The 15,246-nt window shown below is 30.5% G+C and overlaps 3 protein-coding genes across 4 annotated transcripts; all 3 read right to left on the bottom strand.

Annotated features, from left to right (window-relative positions):
* Positions 1-966: 966 nt before the first annotated feature.
* LOC130641326 (phosphatidylserine decarboxylase proenzyme, mitochondrial-like) lies at positions 967-9,917 on the bottom strand. 2 transcript variants are annotated; one of them, XM_057448074.1, is made up of 7 exons: positions 9,428-9,917; positions 6,219-6,412; positions 5,337-5,573; positions 4,425-4,575; positions 3,727-3,885; positions 2,635-2,801; positions 967-2,048 (listed from the first exon to the last, which is right to left on the bottom strand). In XM_057448074.1, exons 1-7 carry the CDS (start codon positions 9,510-9,512, stop codon positions 1,815-1,817), a joined length of 1,227 nt encoding a protein of 408 aa, XP_057304057.1. In that variant the 5' UTR covers positions 9,513-9,917; the 3' UTR covers positions 967-1,814. The 2 variants fall into 2 exon arrangements, with proteins under 2 accessions (XP_057304057.1, XP_057304058.1); XM_057448075.1 differs by lacking the exon at positions 9,428-9,917 and adding an exon at positions 7,976-8,279.
* Positions 9,918-10,384: 467 nt separating this feature from the next.
* On the bottom strand, positions 10,385-13,411 carry LOC130641328 (uncharacterized). Its single transcript, XM_057448078.1, has one exon. The coding sequence runs from the start codon at positions 11,353-11,355 to the stop codon at positions 10,738-10,740; it is 618 nt and encodes a 205-aa protein (XP_057304061.1). The 5' UTR covers positions 11,356-13,411; the 3' UTR covers positions 10,385-10,737.
* A 146-nt stretch (positions 13,412-13,557) lies between these two features.
* Positions 13,558-14,940, bottom strand: LOC130641327 (L-threonine dehydratase catabolic TdcB-like). The gene has a single exon (XM_057448076.1). It carries the CDS (start codon positions 14,781-14,783, stop codon positions 13,785-13,787), a length of 999 nt encoding a protein of 332 aa, XP_057304059.1. The 5' UTR covers positions 14,784-14,940; the 3' UTR covers positions 13,558-13,784.
* Positions 14,941-15,246: the final 306 nt, after the last annotated feature.

The following is a 15,246-nucleotide window of genomic DNA, read 5'->3' as shown; positions in this document are numbered from 1 at the left end:
AGGCAAATTCACACTCAGAAAGCTCACAAGTTTTACAAAAGAAATTTTTTTCAATGCAGTTTTGAGATTGCCAGGCCTTTCTAGACATCCTGTCAAATAGACACAATCCTGAATGAATTTACAACAATACCTTTGAACAAGGACTTACAAATAGCAAAAATTGAAAAAATAATTCTCCGCAATTTCTCAGAATACCACACATCCTATGGTCAATATCAAATTTCAGAAACTACCCATATTAACTTATCAAAAATATTTTACACACTCTGGAGGACTCTTTCAAGGTTGCAAATTTTGGATTTCATCTAAAACACGAAGTATGGAGAATGTTCCCTGTGGAAAAGTCCTGAAAACCTTTGCTATACATAAGTTAGTAACGGGAACTTTAACGTCCTTGGGGTTTTAAATTCTCCTCTCCGACTGTAACTACGTTACATTACTGCATTGCTCTAACTTGCTTGCCTGCCACTTAAGCCAGTTAGTGGTCAGTAGATAACACCAAATGGGCGTTGTTACAACTTTCCAATATATATTTTCAATTTTTTCCCAATATATATATATTGGATTATATTGGATATAAATATATATATTGAATTATATAAATATATATTTGAAAGTTGTTACAACTTTCCGATATATATTCTTAAAAAATTGTAATAACCATCCTGGGAGCAAAACTATCAATTATAAAAACAAAACATTAAGAAAATGGAAATATTTTTTTAAGATAATATTTCTACAGGAAAATAGAAATTGAAAATATCCTACCTACGTTACAAAACGCTGTTTACAAAATACTCCAAATTGAGAATTTAAATAAACAAAGCAAGATGAAAGTGAATTTATAAGCAACAAGAAACCTTAACTGAAATATAATCATTCAAAAGTTTTATGATTATAATACAAAGTAAAATATATTGACTATAATAATTTTTATGGGACGAAACGAAGTAAAAACAGGTTCCAATAAGTATTAAAAACTGATATTCTATAAGAAAAATATGTTACAAAAACAATGCATCTTTAGGACTGCAAAAACACGTCAAATCACCATCCACTTTGTGATAAAAACTTGCAAAAACTTTGCAAATAAATTCAAGTGAAATGCTAAGCAATATAGAAAAAGGTTAACGTAAAAAAATACACACATACAATAAGGAAGGTAGAGAGCTTTTTTAAAAAACAACAACATAAACGGCTACAGAAAAAGTTATTTTAGGAGCCTAACGAAGTTGAGTGGACTTCAACTCTTTTTTAAGTTACCACAATATACCCTATGCACACATTTTTGTATCAGCTATCAAGTTGCTAGAATTGACGTCAAAATTTGAGCAACTGCTAGAGTGCTACTTTCATGACTTTGTTAGAAAGATTTTTACTAGAATAAATTTCTATAAAATTATTTGAATATTCAATTCTACAAAGAAAACGATTCTACTCACTCTCGAACAGGGAGAAAAAGAAAAAAAAAATTACCAGAAAATTTAAAAATTTCCAATGCGCATACTCAAAATATTCTCTGCTCGAAATATTTTGAGCAAAATGTGGCGTGGAATCAGCCTTTAAATAACTTTACAGGCTGAAGATTTGAAAAGGTATCAGGATATAATCCTAGATAATCTAACAAGCGACTGGTATAACAGTTTCCTTTTAAGAAATACCAGTATTAAAGCTGAAAAATAGCAAGCGTAAAGCTAACAGCTGTAAAACATCACACTCAGCAACTTCTTGGCAACTTTGTAACTTTAATTGCAAAGAAACACATCAAGAGTGAAAGAAAATGAAATCTCCTGACACATGCAGCTGAAGTTCATTCACGTGATTTTCTGATCACTACTTGATGCGATACGACCCAGAGCTTGGCCATATTTCAACTTGTCTCCTGTCTTAACAGAAAATTCAAAGTCTTTTGGAGCAGTAAACACCAATACTAATGAAGAACCTAACTCGAATCGTCCTAATGTTTCTCCACGCTTCATTAAAATACCAGAGCTGTACAAACGATCTTTGAATGTTTTTGATTGGAATGAAGAATTTGTTTGCAGTTCCTATGGTAAAAAATAATAATCAACAAGGGGTACTTCAAAATTTTTAAATTATGAGTATAGTCACTTCAAACAACGAAACTTCAGGATATAACGATATTAATGCTAGTCCTGGTTTTATTCAGTTTTCTTAATTTAATATGGTGGGAACTGACTGCAATAAAAATCATTTTTATTAAACATGAAATAATTCTGACCCTTCCGTAATCCCTTAGATATGTTGTTTAGAAACCAGCCACATCGGTACATGGCTAGTGTGTTAACAACATATCTAAGGGATGGCTTACATATGATTTCCAATTTCTCCCACATATTGAAAATAAACTCGGAAAACTAACACGGCTTATTGGTTCCCATAACATTTTAATAATTATTGAAAACTTAACAGTTTCCGAAAGGAACAGGGATCACACCTACAATAAGTTTTTGAGAGATTTAGATATTTTAAGGTTTAGTCATGCATAATAATAAATTATTATTATTTTTATTATTATTATTATTATTATTACTATCATTTACCAAAGATAACCCTTCAGCTCCTAATGGTATTGTTATCAATAAGTGCTACAAATGAATTCACATAACTCACCCTATCCATATTAAGATCAAGCTTGATTGATCCAACATTATAAGCTCCAATTGCTGCATAAAGAAACAGACCATGCTCCCAGTGACCAGACAGGAGTACACGTTCGTTAAAGTTGAAAATACCATTTATATGACGAAGAGAACGAGGATTTACTGAAAAAAGGTGACCTGAAAGAAGATATATAAATGTCATGTATATATTATATCATTAATATTGACTTGAACTTTAAATAAAAAAATCAATTATTATGATAAAGTGTCAACATTATTTATAAACTACATAAAAATAATTTTACGACCAGCGCCTGCTGCAACTACACTCTTAAATCAAAACCAAGCACACAAAGTCTTGTAAACCTTTACTTAGCATAAGTAAAGTACAATCCCAGTAGGAAGTTTAACAGCTAAATCATTTTACCCTCAAGTAACTATAGCTTCTCAAACAGAAAAAGGAATGACATTCTTTTAAAAAAGCCATGTACCTTTTGCACGCTTAATAAATCAATCCTAAAGGACAGTAATTTGTTGAAATAAGATTATGCAACCAAAATATCATTGTTTCTTAACACGTGCTGTTATCTGGGCAGTTTCTCGGTCTGACTGACTGACCAGGTACTAAATTTGGCACAGTGAACAAAGAAAGGATGCCCAAATAAGAATGATGGGAACCTGTTGGTTTTCCTTTGTGACATAATACCATGTTATAGGCAAAAATTGCTCCAAAAATGATAGACTGCTTTGTTTTCAACAAAATTTAGCACAGCGAAGAAAATAAAGCAAGTACATTGTTTGTTCCAGACTTTGTTCCGGTAGGAAATTAAAATTCATCTTTCCTAACAGCAAAGCTTCTGACCTGGGGTTTTTGTTCTTGCAAAATGACATGTTTATTTTAATACAGCATTAATTTTTACATCACATTAATTTTTTTTACAATTTAGTACATTGTAATCAACAGTACATTCTTTCTCTGACCAACATTCAGAACGATATTGTAAGCTGGGGTCAGGAAAATCAATACATCTATAAAATTGAGTATACACATATACATGACCACAGGCTATGTCACTTTAATAGTTCCCATGTATTCACATACCTGGTATGTGACGTCTATGTTCTATGGTCCATTCAGTTGGTGAATGAAACCAGTGATAGTCACCTGGTCCGAGGTATAAGGTACAATAGAATAATTTAAAGTCACCATCTTCACTAACTTGTGAGGGACAACTACCAACAGCAAGCATATCATTGTTTTCTAAACAGAGGTATAATATTTTTCACACATAGAGAAAGAATAAAGAAAATAATATGGAAAAGAAGCTTTCATACTCCTATCTTACTTTCATGGTAAATTAAGTTACCAATACAAACAAAAATCAGCTATAGTAAATTTTACCTGCTTTAATTACCAACTTGCGGAGTTAAATTTTTCAGACTTAACATTTTAAGAAAAAAGAAATTTTGGACGTTTTTTTTTTGCCCTTTAACGTTATTCGCACTATTATTAAACTTTCTTATACCTAAGATTTCCAACAAGATGAAAGACAACTTTAAGACTTTTCTTTGCTCAACCAACAAGCATATTTAAAACAAAAAGAAGCACTAGCCTAATAAACAACCTTAAAAACCACCCAGTTCCTACTAAGGCCTCAAAGCACTTCAATAAACATATCTTCAAATGGCAAGATATTTACCATTTGAAAAGTTAATTTTAATCTTACGATAGTGCATTATTTACCTTAAAAATTTAAAAAAACATGACAAGCAAGAGAAATGACTTTGTTCTAATTTTACCTGGAAAAGATAAGTTAACACCCTTTAAGAATGGATGTCTTGGACCAACAAAAGTCTTTAATGGATATGTAAACCCTTTGATTTGTTCGAGTTCAAGCTTCGGATGTGATACACTCCCAAATGTTAAAACCGTAGCATCAGCAGGTGACACCTAAACATACATTATGGATGACTAATTTAAATTGCAGACTAATATTCTTACTTATAGACAGTTTGTTTCAGATAAGGATAAATATAAACCAAAATATAGACATAATTTCATCCTAATTTAAACCTAAACCGCCTCTTGTTATAAACTATGTGAAACACACACGACTGGATAATGCTTTTCAGTGAATGCTATGTAAAGAGACTTCTCATTTTCGTTATTATGCCCTGAGTTATACTGAACAGGACCTAAAATGTCTCCTAAAAATCATGCGAAGTGAAGTTTTTTTTTTATTTATTTTTTATTTATTCTTTCTTTAAAGTCGATATATAATATACAATAAAACATGCTAGATACATTAAAAAAATATAGTTTAAATTTGTTAGCCTTGGGCTAATTAAAATCGACTGTAGTTTCGCTATTAACACATTATGATCAACACAATCAAATGCTTTATTCAAGTCAATCAATAGCATTTCCTTTATCAAGATCTTTTCGCCACGATTCTATCATGTGAAGCAAAACATGCTCGCTGCTAAAACCCTTACGAAAACCTGACAAAAGAGGTGATAATTTACTATCAGTAAATTCATAAATCTGACCAAACATAAGTGAATAAAGTGGTAAAAATGATTACATCAAACTCACATAATCGGGTGTTGTTATGAAAAGCAGAGTGTTTAAGGTTTTTTTTAAAAGATAAATGGAAATGAAAACCCATTAGCAAAATAAGTGAAAAGAAAATCAAAAAACATTTCACTCACCACAGTGCAGTGAGGATCTACTGAACGGACACCTGGCTTTAATCGACGTGTGAAAAATTTGTTAAACGTTGGATACTTCGTAACATCAGTAATTATAGCTTCTTCCAAGTTGCATTCGAATATCCAACTATAGGAATTTATTAGCGGTTTGCGCAACCATACAGGTAAGTTAGCATTGCAACAATATCCCCACAATCGTGACAGTGATCGCGTTGGAAAGTTTTTTAACAGATCAACCTGAAAGTATATATATTTTTTTAATAATATTTTTAGTATTACAACTGTACTATTTAGGTTGCATCTACATTTAAGCAGTATGCAAAATCATTTATTAACATACAACTTCTGTTATCATCTAAGGTTACATCAATAAACAATTTTTCATTATTACTAGCTTAGTGTCACAGATTTTACTTGTCCAATAATTTTTTTTATCACAAAATATGCTGTATATATTTTTTAACCCTCAAAGAAATCTTCTAAACCTAATTAACATTGATTTCATTTTACAACATTTTTAATTCCTCTCAGTATGGAATTTATTACGTCTTTAATAAAGTAGCACACAGAAAGGGCGCTCATTTCGTAATTATTTAATAACACCGAATTAGTTTGTAGTAATATTTTTATTTTGCATATGGTGTTGCCTTAACAAGAAGTGTAGATAAACGTAAATTTCTAAATAGACAAATGGCTGCACAAATTTGATACTACTACTATTCACATCCATCTTGTAATAAAAATGTTTAAATAACGGATAAACAAACAAGACTAATTTTAAACACGTCTACTTTTGAAAAGCTGAATTTTAGCCCAGTTCAGTATTTCTTTATTGCAGAAAAACTTTGTTTAATAATATCAAAAATAAAATTCAATTTGTACCTGCCATTGTTGGAATACAAAACCAGGATTCTCAACACCATCTGGATAAGCTATCTTCCTTTGCTCTCGTTTCCATATATGTTTTAATTGAATCAAACACAACAGTCCAAAACCAACACCAGCTGGAATGTAAAACCACTCTATTCTCGGAAAAGATTTCTTTTGCTGATGTCCTTGGTCGAAGCTTGTAAAACCTTGCAAAAAATAAATAAATTATAAAAATATGTCCAAAAAGAGAAAATCATTTTTCTGACATTGCAATTTTATATTTTATTTTAATACAAAGAAATACACATTTAGGTTTTTTCAGTAAACACATAACAACTAAAATCTTAAATCCCTAAGAGAAGGGAAGAAACTTTTGTGGAAATAATTTTTTAGTGATTGACAGGCCTAAAATGGAAAGTTTTGTGGAACAAATTTTTGTAATCAGAAGTCTTTCATCCAGCAAAATACAGAATTTTTTTTGCCATTTTGTATATACACTAATTTTGCATTTTAATAGGATAGTAACAATAACACCAAAATGTCAATTTATAACACATTGTTTAAAAGACCATTATCTTACTTCTTTTCTTCAAGAATTTCGAACTGATATTTAATAGATTTTTAAAAAAATTGCAGAACTTTATTTTGCAATTAATAAACTTCAGCATACTTTCACACAATTTAGTTTTTGTGACTTGTTCTAAAAAGGGTGATGAAGTTAATTTTGCGAATTGGGATCAAAATTGTTCGACAGTATTTTCTTTTCACAATTTCTTCCCTTAAAGTAGTAGACATTTTAGATATATTTTAATGTAGCATCATTAAATTTATAATTTTAGATTTAGCCTTGAAACCACTTGAAGTTAGAATTCTGCAAATGCAGGCTAGTTGTACGTTCCATGGTGAAATCCTTTTTAAAGGAAGGCGAACAATCACGTCTTTGATGACGTTAACAACGACAGCCAGTTATAAATGTAATAAATTATAGAAACAAACAAACAAAAAAATGTTATGTGTCTGTTTTGTATTGGCTGCTTTTCTTGAGTAAAATAATTGATAGCCTTTCCCTTCCCCTTATATTTTTTAATTAAACACCCCTGGAACTGAGAAGAAAGACACTATAAAATCCTAAGTAGGATAAGCATATGGTAATTTAAAAATTAACCTTAAATAATCAAATCAAAATGTATCAGGAAAGTTTTTTAACATATCAAATTTAAAAATTGTTATTATCATTATCTTATACCATTCATTATATATATTATCATTGGTTATTTTAAAATTTGCAGATCTAACAAATTGATAAATAATAAATACATCTATAACAGTATTAAACCCACAACCCTTTGATGTGGTTTTTGACATGCAAATTATTCTGCTGTATTTTACACAAGTTAACAAACATGTTGTAAGGTCGACACAGACTTTTTAAAATCAGGAAAACCAATTAGTATTATTAATTCTTAAGAACTAAAAAATATTAAATATAATAATAAAATTTTATCTCGAATATTAAAACTTTTTTAATTTTTTTTACAGAAATTATAAGAGCAGTTATTCATGGAACATCTTTTTCAGCAGTACAATGAAAATGTCATATGTTTTTATCAAATATTTTATTGTTGTTCTTTAGTTATTATTTCGGTCTAATTAAAAAAAATTAAAAAATCTGCTATTTGAATCTGAAAAAGGAAATAATAAAGTACAACATAAAAAAAAAAGATTTTAAGGTAAAAATAAAAAAGAATAAAAGACAAATAACATGTTACCATAATTTATTATCCAAAAAAGTAAAATTGACGAAATATGTTTCTTCCAAGACTTCATATTTTTAAGATGACGTGAGAAACTAGAGCATTCTGTACTGTTTTTTATTCTTATAATAAAACTGCATAATATATACTTGTTAGCAGACACATACCCTCCATACGAATTTCAGGAAAGAAAATAAGAGAAAGAAAAATTAGGAAATTGCATAATTTATAAAATCCTTCAACAAATAGCATAAATTATGCATCTCCAGATTTTAACAGATCACAAATGATAATGAATAATGCAGAAATGTGTTAAGTATAGGATGTGAATAGGGACTAGAAAAATTCTATTTTTTCTAAAAAATAATTTCTAAATAATTTTTTATGTCGACTAAAAAAAAAAAAAAAATGAGAATGGGGAAATAAATAAAAAAAATAGTCAAATTAAATCAGAGGTTGCATATTTCATGCCAGTGTTCTGGTCACCAGATGGAACATGACATGACCAACGAAATGTACCTAAAGATTTATTGCAGTGTGCATACTTAAAGTCTGTACACTATAAGTTTCTTAAACCAAATTAAATAAATAAAAAAATAAAAAATAAAATTTGAATTAAGTTTACCAGATGAGCTAAAACTATTGCAAATTTTGACAAAGAAAGAAAAGGTAAAAAATAATGTTATTTTCATGTTCTATATAAAACACAATCACTTTTAAACATAGTCTCCACAGAAAATTTAAAATACCTGACCCTTCAGGACTATTCATAAAAATACCCTGGTGGCGTTAAAATTATTTTAAAGAAACTGTACTAACAACTATACGCAATACCGCCACAATAACATAACAAAAAACAAATAAGAATAGACAAAACTGCTTTGAAAGAATTAAATTTTATAATTTTTTAAATAGTTTTTAAAAAGTATTTCTTTTTTAAGAATTTCTAGCCTACATGAAGACTGTGGTCCACCTTGGTCTCAGATCAGCTAAAATGTGCTGGTTTTTTATTTCGGAAAAATAAATTTTTACCAACAACACTACAGTACATTCTATGAGTCGGAATGAGACAAAAGCTTTGTTTTACAGTCCAGAAAAAAGTAAAGAAAGTAGCCTATATTGTAAATGATTTTTGAATACTGATGCTTTTTTAACACCCCTCTTTATAAACACCCTTTTCCTTATTTCTTAAAATTTACTTAACATCCCTGAAATAACAGTAAGCAAATAAATTGGTAAAACAGCTACATTGTTAAATAAATTCTATATACCTCTTAAAGCCTAAATGAATGCAATTATTTTAATACGCGTGGCCTGGACATGCCAACGAAGGAACATGATGTCAAAGGCTATTTTCGTTTTGAAACTGGTTGTGATTAATGTTAGGTTTGTAAGTCTGTTTGACCTTTTTGAGTTCTAAATTAAAAAAATAACACAAATATCAAATTAAAGGTGAATATCACATACCATTTTTTATTCTCTTGCAGCATCGGTGGTGTGGGAATGAGCTTTGAAGTAATGGACGTTTGAATTTGATTACAAGTGATATCATTCTGAAACTAATCCTTTTATTTTATTCTGCAAAAAATATTTATCAAAAATTAGTTGAAACAGGAAAAAAACAACTGTTTACTGTTTTTTCCCAATGACTCAATAACTTGGGATCTGCAATTTGGTTTGCAATAAAATTTTCTGAGTAAGTTTGTATAGGCCCTATATGTTTACTCACAAAATTTGTTAGCAACCGATGTGAAGACTTCAAGTTATCAGGTCTTCGGCAAGAAACTAAGAGGTCTCTGGGACAAGCAAACAAGTGTTATTTTGCCAAAATATTCTATGTTAAGCAATTAACCTTTATAATATCTATGCATTAATAAAGTTTGAGTGCACATCTCTTAACAGGTATGAAATTACTGATGACAGAAAATGTCAAATTTTGCTATTACTTAAATATGACATCATAATTTATGCGGCATTATTATATCTGAATTCTTTAAATGCAATTATCTTGAAAAAGAAAAGAGTTTTTAAAAAAATTTAAGACTTGTTAACCAACTTTTTAAGCACTATAATATAAGACCAAAATCATCTTATACCTCGGATGCCCTTTAAGCAAACAGTACGGCACAACTTTGTTTCCATCATAGGAAAAAAATTGTGCATTACAAAAATGTTTTTTATTGCTATCAAAAATATTTTATTTTATTTCTGTCATTAAAAAAAAAAAGCTTTCAGACGATTGTGTCTGGAATCTCATTTTTCCAGAAAAATATTCGCAGAAAACAATAAAATTAAATCAACAGAGAATGCGACAAATTATTGTTGATTTCATGTAAGATTTGTTTCCTTAAAAAATTTATGACATTAAAGTACCATATTAAAGAAATATGGAACAATTTGTTGTTGCAAATAAAAGGATTAAAATGCCGACTATTCATTTTTTAAAAAATTCTCCACCTTTGGCCACAAAACATCTATGTTATAGGTTACATTTATATATTCTCGGCTTCTTCATTGTATGTAAAAAATTTAGCAGTGCTCATTTGTAAAAAAGAAAACCTTTGCAGCTGTGGACTGTGGAGCCTTCAATCACTTGTTATTTGTGTTACAACTATTATAGAAATAGATGATACAAACAATAAATGCAAAAATAGGATTCACAGTTTTAACTTTTCCTTTTTAAAAAAAAAACATTTCAATTAATTGCGAATTGCAACCTCCTTATTCAAACTTTGTTTGATTGTGGCATTATAATTAAAAATAATATTTTTTAAACACTAACATGAATGTGAATAATCGTCAACATTTTTGTATTTTATATGTTTGAAATTGACTTTTCCTCCAATGCCAGCAGGAGAACATGCATACAAACCAATCATGACATTCTTGCTTGCGTCATTTTCCAAATGACATATTCTAATGAAATTCCACTGATCACCTTGTTTCGCTTCCACAACATAACTTTGGTTGATCTTATACAAGCGTATTGCCAGTGAACAGTTAATGTGGTTTTGTGTTGACCAGTCACTATATTTTTTTGTTACAACACAACTTAATTTATGTACTTTATCTACATATTCTATTCCAGTTTTTATCCAGTGTTCTTCATCAATCCTCACCATAATCCCAGCTTGATCGAACTGGTTTGCCGCAAATAAATCAAACTCAGTTTCAACCATAATATTTTCACTGCAAGGAAAAGTTTTATACACAAAATGTCCATCATCTTTTATAAATGACGGTTTGTAATATGTTTCTCTCCAAAAATCTTTTTTTTCATCCATTACAAGAAAGAACCCAGCATCACTCTCAAAGGGCATGGTCGGCTTGTTTAACCAATCAAAGTTCTGCTGGATTAGATCCAAATTACTGGGAAAGAAATACTTCTCATCCATCTTTAAATTTTTACAAATTGATAATCGTAATTTATACTAAAAATACATAATACAGATTACTTAGACAGTTAAAAGATTTAAACCAATTTTAATACTAATGGCTTATTAACCGTTGCTAGTCTATACAGGAAAATATAGACCGAGGTCATGACATCATGGACTTTTCCCATTATTATTATTGACAATGATCCTGTTGACGTTTATCAACTTATTCACGACTCATCTACTACACTTTAGAAACCAAGGAGTAATCTCGGTTACCTGTCCAACGTACTTTGGAATATGATTACTATTACTCCTACTACTATTGTTTACCCAGGATAGCCTCTTCAGTTCCTATTGGTACTGCTATCAACGAGGGTCCTGCGAAGGGGGTCCTACCACATTTAAAGCTCCCATTTGAGCTACGAAAGTTGTGGAAGCACAGCAATCGCTCAACTAGACAACCGCCTAAGATATCAGTCCTATTCTCATGCTGAGCGCTAAGCAGAAAGGATAGATTCACACTTTTATAGTCTCTGGCATGACTCGGCTGGGGATGGAACAAAAAAACCAGAAATGGCTGTCGTACCCGACTTACAAAGCTCTCAATCACATGCATCAAATCATAACTCAGTTACGGACTGGACCAAGTTTTTCCTTCAGTTCCAAGGACCAGAAAAAGGAGAAAATGACCCTATGGACAGGTTTGACAATCTTAAATCGGTACAATAAGTGAGTAGATATAGGTAAGTCAGTAGAAAACATAAAAGAGTAGTCTACTATCGTTGTGACACCATCAAAGTTTAAAAGTTAAGTAAATCCAATTGACAAAGTTAAAATAGTAACACTGGAAGTTCCAAGACAAGTTCAAAGGACTTCCTATACAATGAATCAACAAGTTCATTGATGATACATTAACACCAACTTTGTTTGCTCAGAGATTGAAAAAAAGCCACTGCTCATTCCTGATAAAGTTTGGATCTTAGTCTGGTCTCTTTAAGATCTTTAAGTTGTATTAGACAGAATGAAAGGCCCAAAGAAAAGCGTTGTTAAGTCCAAAAAAATTGACAAAAAAGGTAATAAAAGATTCCGAATAATATGTGGAAGATTAATGCGACTTGATGACGATAAAGGTTCTGCTCTTGAAGTGGAATGTTTAAAGCCACATGCCAGTTCCAGAGATGTGTTGGAAGCATTTCCTGAGCATTTAGGTTGTGATATTGATGTATTCCCTCAGTTTTAATGTATTTGTCGGTCTGCTTGAATTTCACCTAAAAAGAATGGAAGATCAGAAATGTTGTGTTATAAAAAACTTAAAGAAATATTCCAGAAATGTGTAAATAATGACAAGGAAAAGTTATGTTCAATATAACATGCATGTAAAACTAATAAAAATATCTTAAAAAGGAAAAGGTCACAGAGATAAAGCTTTTTCAGGGTTCTACAATAAAACGTCCTGCATAATGTGCATAACTGTACCATTTTACGCAGCAAACAAATTATGCAAGAAAATTGTGTGTGTAATTTCAACCTTGCTTCTGTGTAATTTTGGTGGTTTTAAAATGAAAAAATTACGGAGAGACTTTTCGGTATTATTGTAAACATTGTTTAGCATAAAAGTAACATTGAATTACATGCGTGCAACATTAAGTAACTTACATAAACTGTACTCAGATGGCTATTGTAAATATATACATAATTTTCACCAGACTTATGACTCTCATTTTTACACAATGAATAATTACATGCGTGCAACATTAAGTAACTTACATAAACTGTACTCAGATGGCTATTGTAAATATATACATAATTTTCACCAGACTTGTGACTCTCAAGTTTACACAATGAATATTATATGCACAATTTGACAATTTTTTGATTAAACACTTGTCAAGGAGAGGTGTGTGATAACATACACACACCCATTTTTTTAAATCTACAATCTTTTTATTTAGAGCAAATTGTATAACTTTAACAATTGATTAAGGTGTGCTATTGATAACAATTGTAAAATTTGAAATTTTCAAGAGGTTGACTAATGCAGAACACCTGAAGGCACATCTAAATATTTGATGTGTCAAAATCTACGTGAGAAAAACCTGAATTTACTGCTTGTGTGGTCACACAGCAAAACTTGCATGGATCAAGGATCTTTTAAAGTAAATTTCAACCATGGTGCTTGCATTTAATTGCCCTGACTAAATAAAAAAAATCATAAAATCATCATAAAATTTCTTAAATAACAAAAAAAACAAAAACATTTTCTGTAAATTTTAAATCCTTCAGAATAATCTAACTATATAATGATTTCAATATCTCTTTGATAAATTCCAGGATTTTAGATATCTTATAAATTTCAGGTCGTTCTACAGGACCAGTGACCACTCAGTTACTGTAATGAAGTATAAAAAGCTCTGTATAATACATTAAAAAATATATCATAGTTTTTACTTTGAATATTTATTAACTAAATACTTAATACTTTCAATGCCAATGTTTGCACCACACATGATAACAGCCACATTTTTGTTTTTAAACTCTGCTTGATTTTTTCTAGCAGCTGCAACCGCTAATCCTGCAGCGCCTTCAATTATTTTTTTCTGTTTATCCATTATATCAAAAACTGCACGCTGGATGTCTTCCTCCTCAACTAGTACCCAATCATCAACATAATTTTGGCATATTTCAAAAGTAACTGAACCTGGTTCAACTCTACCAGCTGTGCCATCTGAAAAAGTACTAGCCATAATGTTGTCATCCAGAATTTTGCCAGCATTTATAGACTCGAACATACAACAGTCATTTTTTGGCTGACAACCAATTACTTTTATATTTGGATTGTGAAGCTTAATAGCAAGTGCTATCCCACTGATTAACCCTCCCCCTCCGACTGGTACAATAACAGCATCTAAACTCTTTAATTGGTCAAGCAGTTCAAGTCCAATAGTAGCTTGACCACAAATGACATCAGTATTGTTATATGGTGATATAAATAATAAGCCAGAACGTGTAGCACAAGTACGACCATAAACTTCTGCCTCACAGCACTCCTTACCGTGTTTCACAATCTCTACATTACTGTACTCCAATAACCTTTCTTCTTTTGCTTTGGGTATTGATGTATAGACATACACTGACAAAGGGACATTCAATTTGGAAGCAGCATAAGCGCATGCAACACCATGATTTCCACTAGACGCGGTTACAATCTTTTCTATATTCCCCTTTGCTTCCATTGTTTCCTCATGAAGCTTGTATATTGTGTTTACAGCTCCTCGCAATTTAAAAGAATTTGTAATTTGCTCACATTCCATCTTCAAATAAATATTAGCGCCTGTTTCCTTGGAAAGCCATTTGGAATAGAGTAATGGAGTTTGAACAGTCACATTTTGTATTCTTTTCCTTGCAGCATACATGCTGTTTTTATACTTTTCAATGTCAATCATCCTTAATAGATACTTTAAATATCATTAACATGCATAATATTTCTAAATGTTTAACAAGAACAGCAGTTAAATAATTGACAGAACACTACACATTTAATAGAACATGACTGAGCACTGTATATTTTTGTATGCAGGTTCAAACAAGATGCAGAGATTCAATTTTCACAATGTTAGCAGACATAGACCATTTATATAATTACGAAATCATAATTATAATTTATGTGTGGAAACACAATAATCACACATAAAATTGTTTAGATGTGTGATAAAGTGCACATGCAAAGAAGTTTTTACCAAAAATTATGGTATTTTATTTAACTTTTTCATATTTTAAGGAGCTACAGAGGCCAGTGAGAAAACATTGTATAGATTTCAAACCTCCGGTATTTTCGAAAATTAGCTCTGTGAAAAAACAAAAGAGCTTCAAATGTTGACTATGAATCTTTATAAGCATTTTCATTTT

The sequence above is a fragment of the Hydractinia symbiolongicarpus genome, chromosome 4 (genome assembly GCF_029227915.1).
Source record: "Hydractinia symbiolongicarpus strain clone_291-10 chromosome 4, HSymV2.1, whole genome shotgun sequence".
NCBI lineage: Eukaryota > Metazoa > Cnidaria > Hydrozoa > Anthoathecata > Hydractiniidae > Hydractinia > Hydractinia symbiolongicarpus.
The sequence above is the reverse complement of the archived record's forward strand: the minus strand, read 5'-3'. Positions and strand labels throughout refer to the sequence as shown.

Bases quoted from the DNA above. Each gene is read 5' to 3' on its own strand.
- LOC130641326 (XM_057448074.1), bottom strand. From the start codon at position 9,512: ATGATATCACTTGTAATCAAATTCAAACGTCCATTACTTCAAAGCTCA. The intron at 2,802-3,726 runs GTATGTGAATAC...ATCTTCTTTCAG, and splicing joins ACATAGACGTCACATACCAG to GTCACCTTTTTTCAGTAAAT. The intron at 2,049-2,634 runs GTGAGTTATGTG...TTTTTACCATAG, and splicing joins TTGATCTTAATATGGATAGG to GAACTGCAAACAAATTCTTC.
- LOC130641328 (XM_057448078.1), bottom strand. From the start codon at position 11,355: ATGGATGAGAAGTATTTCTTTCCCAGTAATTTGGATCTAATCCAGCAG.
- LOC130641327 (XM_057448076.1), bottom strand. From the start codon at position 14,783: ATGATTGACATTGAAAAGTATAAAAACAGCATGTATGCTGCAAGGAAA.